Source organism: Acanthochromis polyacanthus, chromosome 14 (assembly GCF_021347895.1).
Source record: "Acanthochromis polyacanthus isolate Apoly-LR-REF ecotype Palm Island chromosome 14, KAUST_Apoly_ChrSc, whole genome shotgun sequence".
NCBI classification, from domain to species: Eukaryota; Metazoa; Chordata; class Actinopteri; family Pomacentridae; genus Acanthochromis; species Acanthochromis polyacanthus.
In genome coordinates, this window is record NC_067126.1 from 29,534,501 (window position 1) to 29,552,792 (window position 18,292).

Here is an 18,292-nt window from a genome sequence, read left to right on the forward strand (position 1 = left end):
TGGACACCAGCCACCATCCCTCCCCCTCATCCCTTCATCCCTCCTCTCCCTACCTCTCCCCTCCCCTCCTGCTCTGTGCCTCTCTGCCTGTGCACGTCAGTCGAGCTACCAACGCAGCAGTAGCAGCAGTAGCAGCAGAAGGGAAGCACTCAGGAAGGACGCCCGAACACAATGAGGCTCTGCGGCCGCAGCATTTGCAGCAACACTGCAGTCCCAGTGCCAGGTTTCCCCTCTGCTCTGCTCTGCTCTGCAGTCAGAGAGAGTGGCTAACCTGCTAGCCTCAGCTGCACCACAGCTTCCTCTGCAGTGGGCACAGGGTGCTGCCAGCAGACAACAGGGGCCCTTCACATCTCTGTGGGCCCTCTTTTGCATCCTCACCAAGGAGAGGAACTAACCTCGTCCCATTTCTCACCCCCTTCCTGCCTCCCTCTCTGTGTCTCTCTGTCTCTGTCACTCCTGTTTGGCCGTGGCGCTACTCGTCCCGCAGGTGTTCTTGAAGGAGGCCCTGGAGCAAAGGCTGGAGAAGGAGAGGGAAGAGGTGCGGCGCAGGGCTGGCATGGTGATCCGCGCCCACATCCTCAGCTATGTGGCAAGGTGAGTGGTGGAGTGTGGAGGAGGGGTGGATGGCTGAGTGGCAACGACAGTTGTCAGTGTTTGTTTTGTAGTAGAGGTGTGCAGCCTGCGTGTATGGTGGTGGTGGGGGGCGGATTATGTGCATTTGTGCATGCCTGTGCACATATGTTTACCTTGTGTGTGTACATACATGTCTGTTATGCGGGCTTAATCCTTGCCGACTCACCAGTGGGTCAGTTATTTCAAAGTGTGCAGCTGATCAGGACTCAAACAGACAGTTTAAGGTTTTTGATCCTAATGTAGAAAACAGTGTTGTGCCATGCAGGACTGTAGAGAAATCTTTCACTTTTGATACAAAGTGATTGTTCTCTACAAAGCCTTATAGATAGATAGGTTAAATCATAAACTATGACTGCAGAAGAACCAAAAAAAATCCCACACTGCTGGTTTGCAGTCATTTTATCAATGCCATTTCAATCTTCTGACCCATCTGAAGTAAAAATGAAGTAAAATGTTTAGGTGAAATTTCATTCTGAAGGTCTGAGGAAAGAAAAGTTGCTAAAAAAGTGAGCAAATGTGTTTGAAAGTATGCTGGACTTATTGATTCTTTGGAGAAATGTGTTTAACACAAATCACAAGGCATCTAGAGTATTTAATGATCTAATGAAACAGTGTTTCACTTGTGTGTCTGCACTGTAGTTTCAAACAATAAGGAATGACATGACTTGAGCAACTTCTTAAGCCCAATACAGGTCAAAAAAGTGTGATCTTTCAACTTTAAATGCCTCCTGTACTTGACTAGAATGCCTTGAAAAGACAGTGTGATCTGGATTGATGTACACATTACACCTCTCAGTTCTAATGTTAATTAGAAAGACATGATTTTGATACGATCATGTCATGATTTGTGAATATGAAGAAGGCTTTAATTTATTGGCACGTTATCAGATGTACAGTTAAAGCTGCTTCCTTCACTGAATAAGTCTGTCTTTCCAGCCTGGCTGAGCAGCATGTTTTTCACCTCTCCACTCTACTTGATAGACAAGACATCTATCACTAAGGTGTTTTAAAAACCTGACGTCATAGACGCCCTTAGGCATGTAATTTAACTGCACTTCACCTGCATGCTACCATATATACGGTTACATACAGTCCTCTGAAAGGCTTCATTGGGAGACTACAATGGGACTGATGACAGTGTTCAGGTTGTGGGTTTCCTTCCCTTCAGTGTCATTCCTACTAAAGGCAGAGCTTCGGGAAGTTCCCTAAAGACACAAGTAAAGCCTTTGTGTTATTACATGTAACATTATCTCAGCTCGGGGTCTGTCCTGAGACCAGTCGAAGGCCGTGAAGTGATTGCTGTGGAGACTAGGTCGGGCTAAGGGTCAGAGAGTCAGAGCAGCGTGTGTGGTCCTGCGAAAATCACGTGTGTTTGTGTGTATGTGTATGTGCATGTTTATATGTGAGTGTGTGTGTGTGTGTGTGTATTCGATGCATGTGCTGCGTGTGGGTGATGGGGCTTAGTCACAGGGCTAAACACAGCAGCCCACACTGCCACAATGGAGCAGCACAAGTTCATCAGACTCTAAACATTGCACAGTTCACAATGTACAGGCTTTTTTACCGGTGTGTTTATTTAAACAGAGATTGCCAGCGGGCGTTAGGAGGAGGCCATGTAGGGCTGCGCAACTTTACAAATATGTCTGCGGTGACATAGAATGTTTCTAGATGATGTTTGATTAAACATAAGACTTTGCCTCATGCTGACGACAAATGTTTGATTTTCTCACCAGGAAACAATACAAGAAGGTTCTGTCCAGCGTCGTCACCATCCAGAAGAACTACCGCGCTCACTTTTGGAGACGTGTCTTCCTGCGCCTGCGCTTCGCCACCGTCGTCCTGCAGAAACATCACAGAGGCCAGCTGGCCCGATCCCTCCATCGCCAGCTCAAGGAGGAAAAGCAGAAGCGAGAGGAGGAGGAGAGAAGGAGGAGAGAAGAGGAGGAGGAGAGGAGGCGAGTAGAAGAGGAGAGGAAGAGGATGGAGGAGGAGGAAGAGAGGAGGAAGAAGGAGGAGGAGAGGAAGAGGCTAATGGATGAGGAGCTGAAGAGGAGGGCGGAGGAGGAGGAGTCGATGAGGAAGGAGGAGAGATTGATTCAGGAGAAAGAGGGAGAGCAGAACTTCGCAGCGAAAGGGGGCAAAACAAGGTATGCTAGGGTTCATTGTTGTGATTTGCTGGACGTGTGTTTATAATTTCAGATTTTAAATGCATCACAACACAACTAATGCATTGATATTTTGTCTTCAGGAACTCGCTGGTGAATGGTGCTTGTCAAAAGGTAACTTCATCTGTAATATCAAAATTTGCAGACAATAAAACATGAACTGGGAATGTAAAGTTTCTAATTTTGCATATTCTTTTTACTCGTCAACAGAAGGAGCTGACTCAGACTCTGCCGTACAGCCACACCTCTGAGGAGGAGAGCCGGCAGATGGAGGAGATCCTGAGGCTGGAGAGGGAGATCGAACGTCTGCAGAAGCAGCAGGAAGACGGCGTTTCCCTTCTTGGAGACGTCTCCCACGAGGAGCTGCGTCAGATGAGGGATGCTGAGATCTACAGACTGGAGAAGGAGGCTTCACGTGTAGCCACAGAGTTCCTGGATCTGCTGGACTTCGGTGGTTTAGAGCCATCCCTGTCCAGTGAGGAGAACCTCCATGACCCCACTGAGTCTACTGCCCCTCTGGCCGAGGAGGAGGTAGACGAGGGATTCCACGCTGAGGACGAATGCATTCCTCTGCCTGACTTCCCTCCTCCGGCTGTGGTTCCTCTCGATAAGGAAGTATTCCAAAGTATCCCCCCACCGCCACCTGCCTTCGCAGAAGGATTAGTGGTCTCCCCCTCTTCAGCCTCTTCTCCTGCGCTGGGAAAACTCACCCCAGTTACCCCCAACGGACTGAGTCATGCCCCTATCCTCACAGACTCCCAAAACCCCCTTCTTCCTTCTGCGTTAGTCACTAATGGAGAAAAGCGCCCATGTCAGAGGGCCAGTAGGGGATCAGACTTTGAGCCTGTGAGTGAAGAGCCATCCCACGCAAATGTGCCAGACACAGAGTCAGACTATGACCAGGAAGAGTTTGAAGAGGCTCATGGGAGTTCAGGCGCTAGCACTAACGATGGCCATATCACAGATGAGGAGGTTTTGCGAAAATCCTCCTGCACCCAAAACAGCCTGGACTCCTTCAGAGGCAGCTCAGACTCGGTGAGAAATAACAAGCTAAGAGTCATTACTGTCACATTCTGCTGAGTTGTTGCACTTGGAAAATGTGCAAAAGTTGCACTTTCTAATGACATAATTCAAACGTTTTGAATTGTTTGGAGCAACATCTGTGGCCCAGTGGAAGTCAAACCAATAAATCTCTAGCCAAAAGAGGAAATCACCTCTGCAGAAATTGGATGTCGTGTTTACAGAGAAATTAAATGAATTGCAGTTGAACTAAAAAAACTTAACCTCAAAGTTTACCCAAACATGGGATCGCTGAATTTTCCATTTCCATGTCAGATGTAACTTAAGCCATTGTTCTCACGTACACTGACACACACCTAGAATTTCCTCTGTGTACATTATTCTTCCCACACATTGCCTCAAGAAAGACGTCCCTGAGCAGCATACTCGATGGCAGAATGCATTTGTGCAAGCCTGGATCTTATCAAGAGGGCTCAGCTCATGTCAGAATCACAGTGAAACTCGCTTGGAATTATTTGTTTTGGCTCCACTGATGAGCATGCGAATCTGTGCGCAGTTACTGCAAGTCAAGCAGAGAGCTCAGACCTAACACTGTCAGATCAGCAGAATGTCAAAGGGAAAGAAGGATGGTGTATGCGTTGGCATGCGCGGACGTGCGTGTCTGTGTGGGTGTGTATGAACCAGTTTTCAGGGTGATTGAGGACATAATGGCAACAAGGTCAGACAGATTTTGGGCACTGAAATTGCAGAATGAGGACGCAGGCTTGATTTGACCTGTTGTCAGAAAATGAGGAAAAAATGGGCTTACAGTTCTTGCTTATATAAATGGTGTAATTATACGAATTGCTTACAAAATCAGCTGCGATTACCTTGAAAGTGACTGCCAAGAGTCCCTATGAAGCACCACCATGAAGCCCTGTGTCTTTGTTTCAGTTCATTGACAGTGACGAGGACGTCGACGGCTATGTGGACACAGATGAGGAGGTTTCCAATGGGAGAGTGAATCTGCTGAACGGCAGCGGGCCTCCTTACTTCCACGGTTATCTTTACATGAAGAGTGAGTAACTGTCCCAAATCACTGGCCGGCAGGCATGCAGATGATTTCTGCACAGCTGAACACAGCTTTTATGTTTATTTTGGAAATGTCTTGCAGGTTTCCTTTGTTTCTTGTTTTCTTTTTTTTTTTGCTGTTCTTGTGCTTATTTTGGGTTCTGTCCTTGTTTAATGTTTTTATGACTACTGAGGTTGCTAGACATCTGTGTGCACATCCATGGGTGTTGATGTGAGCTGTATATAGTCATTATCATGATGACATTTCACATAAAACATCATGAATTAACATCCATTTCCCCCCTGCTTAGCCTCTTGTCGTCTTTTTCTCTCTCCCAGGTGGTCTGATGATCCCGTGGCGTCGTCGCTGGTGCGTGCTCAAAGACGAGACCTTCATGTGGTTCCGGGCGAAGCAGGACTCCCTCAAGTCCGGCTGGCTTTACAAGAAAGGAGGAGGAATGTCCACTTTGTCTCGGCGCAACTGGAAGATGCGCTGGTTTGTGCTGCGCGAGTCAAAACTCATGTACTTTGAGAATGACAGCGAAGAGAAGCTGAAAGGAACCATCGACATTCGCACAGCCAAGTAAGACTCTGCGCTCAGTCAGTGGGGTTAAAGTTGATCATTAGCACGTGACAACCTGAATAATATATGGGCCACTGATTGTTGGTTCATTCTGGATCTTTACGCAGGGAGATCGTGGACAATCACGAGAAGGAAAACGCACTGAACATCGTGACCGAGGAGAGGACCTACCACATCTATGCAGAGTCCCCTGAAGATGCCAGGTATAGAACTGACTGTTGTGTAACCAGTGATTTACTTTGTCATCATGTCACTGTCAAACTGTGATGTGTAGAAGCAAAGTTCCCCCTTGTGGTTGCCAGTGGAAGTTCACGGTGTAATTTCCAATTACATGTTTGCTGACTTTCACTTTCTGAACTCCCTCTGACCCATCCAGTGGTTGGTTCAATGTGCTGAGTCGGGTCCACAGCGCCAGCCCGGAGCAGCTCATGGAGATGCACCACGAACAGGCCAACCCAAAGAATGCAGTGGTTAGTGCTGTTTTACCTCTCTATTGCCTGGGTCCCAGCCTCAACTCCATTTTTCAGCAGTGGCGAAGCAGCGTGTAACTAAATCGGCTGAAGTATGATGGTCCAGATCAGGGTCACATGGTAATTTAAGACGAGGAAGAAAAGTGCGCTCATTGCTGTGTCATTGTTCATTTTATGGACATTAAAAGATTGCAGGGCAGTTAATAGCATTCAAAGATGTAGAAGTTGAAAGATTTTTAATAATAATAATATATCAAATGACAATGTGAAAGGGCTCACAGCCACCTGAACCAGAGCTTTATAGTGACTTTCAGCTCATAGTTTATCTCTCTGGTCTGCCACTACTCTATTACAATTTACTCTCTTAACCCTCCTGTTGTCCTCATTTACAGGCACCAAGAAATATTGTTTCCTCATCTGAAAAAAATCCAAAAGTTCAGCAAAAAAATTCCCCAAATTTCTGAAAATTTGCAAAACCTTCAGGAAGAAAATTCCCTAAAAATTTCCCTTCAAAGTTTTATTTTTAAAAATCCCCCATATTTGGCAAGAAAATTCTTATAATTATTTTCAAAAAATGAGTAAAAATGGTCCAAAAAAATCCTAAAAATATCTAAAATGATTACATATATATCAGTAAAACTTCTAATATTTTCTTTAAGAACATTCACATAAAAATCAACCAAAATCCAGAAACATTTTTAGCATTTCTTTTTTTCCACCAAAAAATGTTCAAAAATTTCCCAATAGTGTTGAAAATGTGGACATCAGAAGTTTCACTATGAAGATATACTTTCCCCCCACATTTTCAAACTTTAAAACGGGTCAGTTTTGACCCGCAGGACAACACGAGGGTTAATGGAAGCTAGACACAGTTGGCATTTAAGTTCTGAACATAGTGAAATCTTTGCATTTACACCTTTTTGTTCCGTGTCCAGGGCACACTAGACGTGGGCTTGATTGATTCTGTTTGTGCCTCAGACAACCCCGACAGGTGAGGAATGACCAATAAACCTAACCTGAGCTATAAACTGTGATCTGACACCATATATGTAAAACAAAAACGTCTGTGTGATGTTTTCTGCTTCCAGACCAAACTCATTTGTGATCATCACGGCTAACCGAGTGATCCACTGCAACACAGACACACCTGAGGAGATGCACCACTGGATCGGCCTGCTGCAGAAATCTAAAGGAGACACCAGAGTTGATGGACAGGAGTTCCTAGTCAGAGGTCAGTATACTGAAACGTGCATTTTTACCTTACTATATTTAATTTTGATTTGATTTATGCACTTCAGTGCTGCACAATATATCGTTGTACCACCAGCATCACAGTGTGTGCTTACCAAGAGTCACCTCACAGAAGATGCACTCTAACATCATGTTACCGCTTATTTTTGTTTCTTGGTACAAAAAAACTAGCGCGGTTCTCATTTCCCATCACTGATATACAAGAAAACAGTATTTATTTTGCTTTAGAGGTTCTTTGATACACAGACTTTATTTGTATGACACAGAGTTTGTTGATATCTCGGCTCCACGTGTGCGCAGTGAAACGAGCGAGGAGCAGGAGACGGACCCTGAAAAGGAAGATTTAGTCGCAGAAACAAATGTAATGTCAGTTGTATGGAAATATTTTGGCTAGAAAGGATGATGTTGACCACAAAGAGGTACTCTGTCAGCAGTGTCTTGTGATTGTTGCCACTGGTTGTGTAAATCGGCACCACAAAGCTCTGTGTGACGAGTACAAACTCAGATCTGAACGCATGTAAAGTAAAAATAAATATTGAATGTCTGTCAGTTTGTTGGTGGGTCACATGCACTCCCCTACAAAAACTCCAATTATGTTAGGATGACTTAGAATTTCCAGACAGTTGTTCTGTTGTGCTGTATTTTGTTGCTATCCTTATGCATATCGCAGAAAAACAAATACTGCACTGTCAGTTTTTCCAATATCACGACGCTCTAATGTACCGTTCAGAAGTTTGAGGTCACTTAGAAATGTCCTTATTTTTTGAAAGAAAAGCAGTTTTTTTCAATGAAGATAACATTAAATTAATCAGAAATACAGTCTGTACATTGTTAATGTGGTAAATGACTATTCTAGATGGAAACGGCTGATTTTTAATGGAATATCTCCATAGGGGTACAGAGGAACATTTCCAGCAACCATCACTCCTGTGTTCTAATGCTACATTGTGTTAGCTAATGGTGTTGAAAGGCTCATTGATGATTAGAAAACCCTTGTGCAGTTATGTTAGCACATGAATAAAAGTGTGAGTTTTCATGGAAAACATGAAATTGTCTGGGTGAGCCCAAACTTTGAATGACAGCGTTTATGTATTGTTATACAGTTATTAACAGTTACAATATATGAAAAAGGCAAAAGTAATTCAATTATGTGTAATTCTAATTAGTAAATCTCCTTTTTTTTATCCGCTCAGGCTGGCTTCATAAAGAGATGAAATCAGGAGCCAAAAGCACTTCTCTGAAGCTGAAGAAACGCTGGTTTGTTCTCACCAGTAACTCCCTGGACTACTACAAGTCATCAGAGCGCAGCGCCTCTAAACTGGGAACACTGGTCCTCAACAGCCTCTGCTCTGTGGTGCAGCCTGACGAGAAAGTCTTCAAGGACACTGGTCAGCTTCACATTACTCACAGTCATCTTAATCTATCAGTGCTTGCCAGGAGATATGTTAATAGTTTTAAACCTTAGTCTCCCAAATGTTTGGGATTCTTTCACCTTTCGTGGTCATATTGTCTTTTTTACACAGTTAAACATTTAAGGTTGACATCTGTAGGAAGAAATATGCTCTACCAGCAATTTGTCTTGTGTCTAATTGATTTCTTTCCATTTCAAACAGGTTACTGGAACATAATCGTCCATGGGCGGAAACACTCTTATCGGCTTTACACCAAAATGCTGAATGAAGCCATGCGGTGGGCGAATGCCATACAGGGAGCAATAGACAGCAAAGTTCCCATTGAAACGCCAACACAGCAACTGATCAGGGACATCAAGGTATTAAACCGTTCACTCATTTGTTGCGATCAGGCGATACTGTCATGCTTACTTATAACTGCTGCTCCATGCGTTGAGATTTTATGCTGCATGTGTCTCACCAAATGCACTAACTTTTTTTTTTTTTTTAAATAACTGTGGTTAATCTTTTCTTCACATTTGGTCACTGATATTGTTGTGATTCAAATTCCTTTCAGTCATGCAAACCTTTGGCAGGGACACACACTGTAGTAAAGTGAGGTACTTGCACTCACTGGCTGTGTGCTGTGGTTTTCGTTTAGTCTTGGATTTTTCCAGCTTCAACCCTTGTTTACCTCTTTTTTCCTGTATTATATTCAACTGTTTGATTTGCTGCAATGATAATCTGCATTCATTGTATTGCTCCTTTAAATATAAATTAGTCTAATTATGAAAAATCTTTAATTTTAAAAGTTATCTTGGTGTATAAATATGATAAGATGACTAATCCAGCCTTGTGTCTCTCCAGGAGAGCAGTTTGAATGTGGAGGCTGTGGAGCAGACGTACTGGAGGAACCCCATCCTGAGATATACCCAGCATCCTTTGCACTCCCCTCTTCTACCTCTGCCTTATGGAGACGTCAGCATCCACCGTGAGTGCTCTGGTCTGCCGTCACAGTTTGCAAACTACTGACAAATTTACCTGACAGGGAGTACTAGAATATGATTACTCAGCTGGGCAATTTTCTGTTGCAAAAAGCATCTTTCTAAATGCAGTTTTCAGTCATCAAGTAGCTGGGTCTGCCAGAAATGTGTATTTTAAGAAGATGAGGGAAATGTAATGCATTTCCACATTGGACCATGTGTATGCTCATCTCAGAAAACTACACCCTAATAATTGCAAAGTAACTGGTTTGAAAATGAATTTTACCCCACTTAATCGCCCTCAGTGCAAAAGGAGAAGGGTTATACCAGCCTGCAGGACGAGGCGGTGAAGATATTCAACTCGCTGCAGGAGATGGAGGCTGTGTCGGACCCGGTGCCAATCATCCAGGGAATCCTGCAGACCTGTCAAGACTTGAGGCCATTAAGAGATGAGGTTTACTGTCAGCTGATCAAACAAACCAATCACGTCCCGCACCCCAACAGTCCTGCCAATCGCGCTCACTGGCATCTCTTGACCTGCATGAGCTGCACCTTCCTGCCCAGCCGAGGCATCTTACGCTACCTCAAGTTTCACCTGAAAAGGTGCCGGGCAGTTTTTGGATCCTAATTTTTTAATCATAACAACTTAGTGATAAAATCTTTAAACTGGTTCTACTTCAGTTGTCTTTGTGTGTGTGTGTTTGTTTTTTTTTTTTACAGGATTAAGGAGCTGTTCCCTGGCACAGAAATTGAAATGTTTGCCCATTTCATTGGCGAGTCTCTGAAGAAGACCAAGACCAGGGAGTTTGTCCCTTCCCAGGAGGAAATCATGGCACTGCTCACCCGACAAGAAATGACCACCACAGTCTACTGCCATGGAGGAGGCTCCTGCAAGATCTCTATTAACTCACACACCACTGCTGGAGAGGTGAGAGAGCTGAAGTCAACACTATTAAAGACACTCAAAGATTATTTGATAATTGCCTAAATTCTGAGTATTTTTTTGTTTTTAGATGTTACAAGAGAAGGAGCCGTGCTGATAATAACTAAACGTGGATGGGTCCTTGCTTTTCTGTTTTCAGGTGGTTGAGAAGCTAATCAGAGGTCTGGCTATGGAGGACAGCAGGAACATGTTTGCGCTCTTTGAGCACAACAACACCATTGACAAAGCAGTGGAGAGCAGGGTTCTTGTGGCTGATGTTTTGGCTAAATTTGAAAGGTACACCACAAAGGTTTTTTTTCACCAGATAATGTGTGTCATCACATTTCTATAAATTCTGTGTTCTGCTAAATACTGATGCCTTTCGAGGTTAATTGACATGATACTGATGAGCAGATACTTGACAAAAGCAGATGTGTAGGTGACAGATTTATGGCTTTCCTCCACAGACTGGCTGGCAGTGAGGAAGCTCAGGATGAAGGCCAATGGAAACTATATTTTAAACTCTACTGTTTCTTGGATGTGGAAAGTATGCCGAAGGAAGGAGTGGAGTTTGCTTTCATGTTTGAGCAGGTATGTTTAGCTGATCGTGTTTTTTTTTAATGGAAAGTCTTTAATCAAATGCACAGTTGGTACCATTACTTCTCACTCTTCCTTCAGGCCCATGAGAGTTTGACGCGAGGCCACTTTCCTGCCCGTGAAGAGACTCTGCAGCACCTCGCCGCTCTGCGCCTGCAGTTCCTATACGGAGACAAAACACGGGTCACGTGGAGTCTGGAAAACGTCTACCCCGTGGGCCGCCTGCGCAATCGCATCCTGCAGTTTACCAAGGTGGGCGGAGCCTCGGGGTCAGGTCAAACCCTTGAGCGTCGGAGGACCAGCTTCCTGGACGGTACGCTGCGTCGGGGCCTGAAGACGGGATCAATGAAGAAGCAGCGCATGGAGGAGGAGCAGATGCTGGAGATGTGGATAAAGGAGGAGATGTCTGCCACCAGGGCCAGCATCGTGGAGAAGTGGTCCCGCCTCCAAGGTCTGGACCAACACCAGGCCATGCTCAAATACATGACCATCATCAAAGAGTGGCCTGGGTATGGATCCACACTGTTTGATGTTGAGGTAAGTTTACTGAGTCTTTTCATCAGCAGTCTGACTTCGTCTGTGCCTCTGTAGTAGTTCTAATACCTATCTGCAGACACTGTGCTGATCCAGAACAGGTGCTCACTTTATCTTTAAATATAAAATTCTTCAACTTGGGCTGACCTGCTAGCCGTGTGGTTAGGGTTCATACCATGTGGGTGCAGGGAATTGGCAGTTTAGTTCCTGATTGACTTTGCTGGCTCTCATTTCCCAACTCTCTTTTCTCTACAGCGTTTCTCTCAAGTATTACCATGAAGTGAAGCATGAATATACGTGAAAAGCAGTCTTAAAAAAACACACATTTTCATATTTCTCTGTGAGGAACTCCTTGCAGTAGTTTTCATGTAAGGTATTGTATGATGATTGCTTTGAAACTGACATCTGAGATCGTTGACTGCCATTTAATGTAAGTTCGAGCTGTAACATTCATTTGAGAAACTGTGTTAAACCTGCAATGCAGAACTTATGTCTCCTCCTTGTGGCAGTAAGAAAAATTACAAAAGCACCATTAGCATCTTTGATCTTTTTCTCTTTTAGACCGTAGTCCTTCCTCTGAATGCAGTTTCTTCCTTATTTGGAGCATCAGAAACTTTTTTTTAGTTTTTTTCCACCAGGCCTTTAGTTGCTGTGGCCTGCTCTGTCTCCGTTGCTATGGTTGCTTCGCTGTTCTGCTCTGGCAATTCAATCATCGCTACTTGATGTGAAACACATTGCGAGATGCCACATTTAAAACACTGGTATACTGAAGTACAAAGAGATTTACCTTGCTCTGATGGGCTTAATCAGCACTGTGTGAACTCATAATGCTTGAACATTATACAGGTGTTCATTTATATGAAAAAGTCCCACACTTCAACTTGATGAGAGTCTTTGGTTTTTGTCTTTGCAGTGCAAAGAAGGAGGCTTCCCTCATGATCTCTGGTTGAGTGTGAGTGCTGAGAATGTGTCTGTCTACAAACGAGGAGAGCCGAAGCCTCTGGAGACCTTCCCATACGAGCACATCATCTTCTTCGGTGCTCCACAGCCTTGTACATATAAGATCACTGTGGATGAGAGAGAAATGTTCTTTGACACACCACAGGTACACTTTTTACTTTATTTACCTGCACCTATTCCTACTTCTAGCTTAGCTATTAACAATACATGAGTTAGAAGATATATAGAAAAGAGATTTATATGTAAATGTTTTCCCAGAGAAACGAATCAACCCAGCGGATTTGACTGTTCTTCAGTTATAAATCATTCTGTATGTTAACACTTTTAAATGCACAACTTTGCCGATTGCAACTTTTTTATTTGTACATTTGCAGGTTGGAGAGATCACAAAGATCATGAAAGCCTACATAAACATGATCGTGAAGAAGCGCTGCAGTGTGAAGTCTGTGTCCAGTTACGGAACCAACTGGATCAGGTGATTTATCGGACAGGACACAGTGTGTGCTTCCCAACCATCTGCCCCATAGCGAGCATGGAGAGAAGATGCAGAGATGAGAAGAGGAACAAATGACTTCAAAAGAGATTGGAGGTTTTCACTCACTATGGAACAATCTCCATCCAGAAAGATCCCTTTTTACAGAGACACAACACTGTTTATTCTTAACTGCTTATCGCAAATGTGGGAACAGTCAAGCATCTGCATCTTTACAGCTGTCCCGAATGTTGCTTCCCTCCATGCAGTCTGCAAACATGTTACTTGCTCTTATTTACACTGGTCATTTCTCACGTTACTTGAAAAGTAATGCAGGTATCATTTCATGGATTTTGTTATTGTTGTCTTTGGAAAGTTAACTGAGCTTCAGGCTCTTTTCCCCTCAAATCTCGGTCTGTTTCATTTCTAAAAACCTGAATTTCTTTGAAACTGAAATCTCAGACAAGTTGTACACCTGTGTGCAAATGCACACTGAGTTGGCACCTTTATTTAGGCTGTTTTTCAATGGAATATCGCAGCCCGTTATAATGAATGTTCTCCTGAATGGAGATCCCCTCAGGTTATTGCATAAAATACCTGTCATCCTCCCATAGAGATTAGCGCCCTCATCTTGCCTTATTTAAATATTATAGCTATATCGGAGTGGAGATGTGGCCTTGCAGGAGCAGAATATGAATTGGCAATAGGTAGCTTCCATTGGAGATTGTGCCACAAAAGCACATATCTAACTTTGGAAAAAGAAGCAAATGAGCCTTTAAAAAGTGAAAAAAATGGAGTAAACAAAGAAATTCAATGTGTAAAACCATTGCACCACAGGAGGTGAAAGGGTATAAACACGGCAGTCAAGGATTGTCTGAAAAGGCACTGATTAATTAATTGGTTCATTAAGACTACCAGTCAAAACATTTGTGCTTCTGTCCTAGAACGAGTACTCTGTGTTGATTTAATGTGTGAGCTAAGTGTAAGTCTTTGAAACCGCCCAAAAGTTCAAGGATGTGTTTTAAAAAGCGAGCTTGAAAACGCCTTTTCAGTGCGTTTGTGAGTAAAGAGTGTGTCTTTTTTTAGTGATGTCAGCAGTCATGCGAGGGCAGGGTATTTATTTATTGAAGTATCAAAAAATTGGGAGAATAAGCTCAGAGGAGTGCTCGAAATGCATCCGTGCAGCTTGCTAGTATTTCTGTTATTTGTGCATTCAGGGACACAAAAGACTGATAAAGAGATGAGCTGTTGAAAAGTTGCTGTTGGGTTGTCTCTGAGCTTTCATCACTGTTAAAATAGCTAAAGTTTGTTGCCCTCAGCTCCCCAGCTTGTTCAGTTCCTGTTTTTGTCCCACTATCTGGAGGATTTTGTAAATGAACCCAAAACAATCCCACCTACAATATATTTCATGATAGTAGTATGATCTCAGCATAATGAGCTTAGTATTTACCTCACATTACATCACTGTCTTCCACTGCTCTCCAATCATACTCACCTGGGTGCTCTGGTCAGCTGCCGGCGGCCAAACCAGAGACTGATCTTGCCATTATTGATGATGACTGTATTTCTGAGATTTCTGATTGTTTTGAAGAAGAAAAATCAGAAAATGTTTTATATCAGAATTTAAAGATGCTTTAATAAATTATTGTATTTCAAAATCCGTTTGTTGTTGTCTTGCTTTCTATCATGCCGTCTCACAAAATAGTGTCAGTGGTAAGCGTGTCTGCCAGTTCTGCAGATCACAAATGCATCATAATGAGACACTGAATAGCAGCGTTTGCTGAAAACCCAAACCTGGAATTTGAACAAGTGCTTATAGGTAGTTGGATGAGCTCCCCTCTTTTTGTGGATGAGAAGAAGAGCAAAAACAAAACATGATGAAATTCATAGTCCAAGTTGTGCCACTTCTTACTTTACACTGACATAATGCTTTATTATACGTATCATTATTGTTTAACAGTTACAAGCCCTAAACACCAATAATGCACGCAGTTAAAACACATTTCTGCAAAATATTTTGGCTAAATGTTGAGAAATTTTTATTTGTTTTGTATTTTCAGGGTAAAAAAAATCTTATTTTTGAAGTCATTCTAAGGGTTCATTATCTCCAGGAATACAAACACAGACAAAAATAGTTTGCAGCAGTCACCAGTGCAACTAATTATGACAATTATTTTAAAAACATTTAAAAGTCATTCAAGAACTTCATCCTGCCTTTAAGAAGAAGACTGGGGGAACTTAAAAAAGATCTCCCAGTTAAAAACATTACTTGAACTCTGCAGAACTTTGTCATAATGTTCTTAGAGCCAAAAAATCTAGCTGGATTAATAATGCATTCATGTGAACAACTCCTGGGTGATATTGTGCTAAGAAAGGCGGAGACTGAATTACTGCTGGGTATCTTGTGGATCAACTATAACTTCCAATAAGTGATATATTGGTGGAAACAACCTTTTTGTCTGTTATTGACTAGGGAGATGTGTCGTATATGAAGGCTTCTGCTAATTGTCTTAGTATGTTGGATAGTATGTACCATGGGGCACTGAGATTCATTATCAAATGTGGCCCCCATACTCACCATTGTATATTCTTTTCTAAAGTTAACTGGGCATCTAAGTGCCTGACGTCTCAGTCATCTGTATGTATTTATTTACAGAACCATTCTGGGTATTGTTCCTTCCTATTTGTCTTGTCTTCCAACAGGGAAACATGGAAGTCACAATCTCCAATCTGTGTATACTCTGCAATTTGTCCTCCCCAAAGTACGATCTGAATTGTGCAAGAAAGCCTTTAGTTTTCTGCACCTAATGCTTGGAATAAACTACAATCTCAACTTCAACTTCAAGCTCTTGTTACACTGTATTAGTGTAAAGCCCTGGTAAATCATTAAAGTCTATCTTGTCTGTGTGCAAGTGTTATATGTGAGCAAGTTGTAATGTTGTTCATTTTATGTGTTGTTTACTGTTTTTTTTAATGTGGCTATGCTGCTGCCCCTTGGCCAGGTCTCCCTTGTAAAGGAGGGCTCTGATCTCACTGGGACTAACCTGGTTAAAAAAATGCTGAAGAAATAACTAATTATTTGGGTCAATGTATAATTGTGGGACTTTTTGTAACATAGCTGACAGGTGTCATAGTTGACATTTTTGTTGTTTTCAGGCCTAAAATCAACATGCCCACCTATAACCAAACGCCACATGGCCTTTATAGAGAAAGATTCTTCTAAAATATTATAAGTACAATTCCGAAATATCGAAATTGAAAGTTATTCATAAAGATATTGTAGTAAACCTGTTACATGAGATAAATCCACACTGGACTCACACACTACTTTATATTAAATAACTCAGAAAGCCTTGAGTCTTGCCAGTCTTTTCTTCAGGAGGAAATGACATCATGTGGAGCAGGTCATGTGATCTGGAATTAACACACTTCCTTGAGAGTGTTTTTGTAATGGGAAACTGAGCTGAGATGTTTTCTCGGTCCGTGTACGGATCTGGTAATTGGATTTTCCGTTCTGAAACGGGAATTGAAAAACAAAAAACGAGTGGTATTTGATTTTCGTTTAAAATACAAAAATTAAAATTGAAATACAAGGCGTTTTGCCTTTCATGATCAAAAAGGGATATACGATTTTTTATAAAAATGCTTTGATTTTCGTTTTATATTTAGAATAACAAGAAAGTAAAATCAGTGAGAGACAGAAACGAAAAAAGGTCCGTTTTTTCATTTTGAGACCGGAAGTGGTCACAGCAAGTGTGGAGCCAAACAGAGGACGTGCATAGACTATATATATATATATATATATATATATATATATATATGTATATGTATTATATATCGTTAGTTTTCATAGTCAACATGAGAGATTAGGTGGCCGAGCTTAAATAAATCAATATTGATTTTTTTATAGAGCGTAAAAATTTTGCGAAGCCAGGGGCGGGACTACTTGATTGACAGTCCGGTCTGGAATGATTGACAGGTCCTATGGAGAGGCAGCAGAGACTCTGCTCTCCTCGTTTGGATTAATTCTGATATAATAACTGTTTGTTTATTTATCGGTGGAGCAACACAACATTTTCCACAGACAGTTTTCCTGCCCGTTGGCTTGTTTTAACCAGTTTTCTACCTTCGGCTGATTCTACCAGCAGACACTGAAAGGACTCTAATACTTCGGTAAGTAAATGTTTATTTTCGTATCGGTGCCGCTTTTAATGCACTTTATAGCAGCTTTAGTGTCAGATATAGTGTGTGCCATGCACTCCAGATGTTGGTGAGTTTGTTTCAGTGTGTGTTGACCACAGAAGAAAGTTAGCATAGTAAATATTAGCTTTAATGTTAGCGATGCTAACCGAGCTAGCTGCTCAGTCCTAGCCTGATTAAAGCTACGTAGCATCAAGCTAATGTGTTGAGTTTCATGTAAACAGCTGAAGTGTGTTGTGTTCCTGTAATGTGATTCATTAAGTTCATAAAGCTGTGGCTGGTTGACGGTAATGTAACGTTCAGGAAACTTAAATATGATTAAAACAGTAACGTTAATGTTCTAGTTGTCAGTAATCAGCTTTAATTTGACACTAAAACAGACTCTGATCATTTTAAATGACATCAGTTTCATTAATTTGTTGAAAATTGTCTCATTTGTTGTGATGTTGCTGCTGATTCATTGAAGCAGATGATCCATGCTGAAATACGTTTAGTTCTAGTATCAGAAGTACAAGAAAGAAAATGGTATGTCGTCTAAAAGATGCCATAGAATGAAATTCATTGCACAATTAAAAGTATAGTAATTTTTAAAACTGTTCAAATTCTTATAATATGTACCTAAAAAACAAAAAAAAACTAAAAACAAAAAGTCATAGTAATATGTCAATTAAAAAGCCTATAGTATAGCGTGTCGCCCAACAAACGTCATAGTATAGCATGTCGCTCTAAAAATGTCATAGTACAGCATGTTGCTCTAAAAACGTCATAGTATAGCATGTCACCCAAAAAACGTCATAGTATGGCATGTCATCCAAAAAACATCATAGTATAGCATGTCGTCCAAAAAACATCACAGTATAGCATGTCGTCAAAAACGTCAGCGTATAGCCTTGGTCTAAAAACATCATAGTATAGCCTTTGGTCTAAAAACGTCATAGTATAGCCTGTGGTCTAAAGACGTCATAGTATACCATGTCGCTCTAAAAACGTCATAGTATACCATGTCGCTCAAAGAACGTCATAGTATAGCCTTTGGTCAAAAAAAATCATAGTTTAGCATG

General features: G+C 41.9%; 1 protein-coding gene across 1 annotated transcript in view; it reads left to right on the plus strand.

The window, feature by feature from the left end:
* The window catches only part of myo10l3 (myosin X, like 3), a 66,800-nt gene extending 52,111 nt beyond the window's left edge, over window positions 1-14,689 (plus strand). The window contains exons 22-41 of the mRNA XM_022213574.2: window positions 488-594; window positions 2,367-2,780; window positions 2,882-2,912; window positions 3,009-3,833; window positions 4,752-4,875; window positions 5,208-5,451; window positions 5,559-5,654; window positions 5,828-5,921; window positions 6,857-6,912; window positions 7,010-7,152; window positions 8,366-8,560; window positions 8,786-8,943; window positions 9,431-9,554; window positions 9,852-10,149; window positions 10,267-10,474; window positions 10,629-10,765; window positions 10,936-11,059; window positions 11,147-11,602; window positions 12,513-12,704; window positions 12,934-14,689. Coding sequence (XP_022069266.2) covers window positions 488-594; window positions 2,367-2,780; window positions 2,882-2,912; window positions 3,009-3,833; window positions 4,752-4,875; window positions 5,208-5,451; window positions 5,559-5,654; window positions 5,828-5,921; window positions 6,857-6,912; window positions 7,010-7,152; window positions 8,366-8,560; window positions 8,786-8,943; window positions 9,431-9,554; window positions 9,852-10,149; window positions 10,267-10,474; window positions 10,629-10,765; window positions 10,936-11,059; window positions 11,147-11,602; window positions 12,513-12,704; window positions 12,934-13,038 — 4,131 coding nt within the window. The 3' untranslated portion in view covers window positions 13,039-14,689. The remainder of the gene's footprint in view (window positions 1-487; window positions 595-2,366; window positions 2,781-2,881; window positions 2,913-3,008; window positions 3,834-4,751; window positions 4,876-5,207; window positions 5,452-5,558; window positions 5,655-5,827; window positions 5,922-6,856; window positions 6,913-7,009; window positions 7,153-8,365; window positions 8,561-8,785; window positions 8,944-9,430; window positions 9,555-9,851; window positions 10,150-10,266; window positions 10,475-10,628; window positions 10,766-10,935; window positions 11,060-11,146; window positions 11,603-12,512; window positions 12,705-12,933) is intronic.
* The last annotated feature ends 3,603 nt before the right edge of the window (window positions 14,690-18,292 follow it).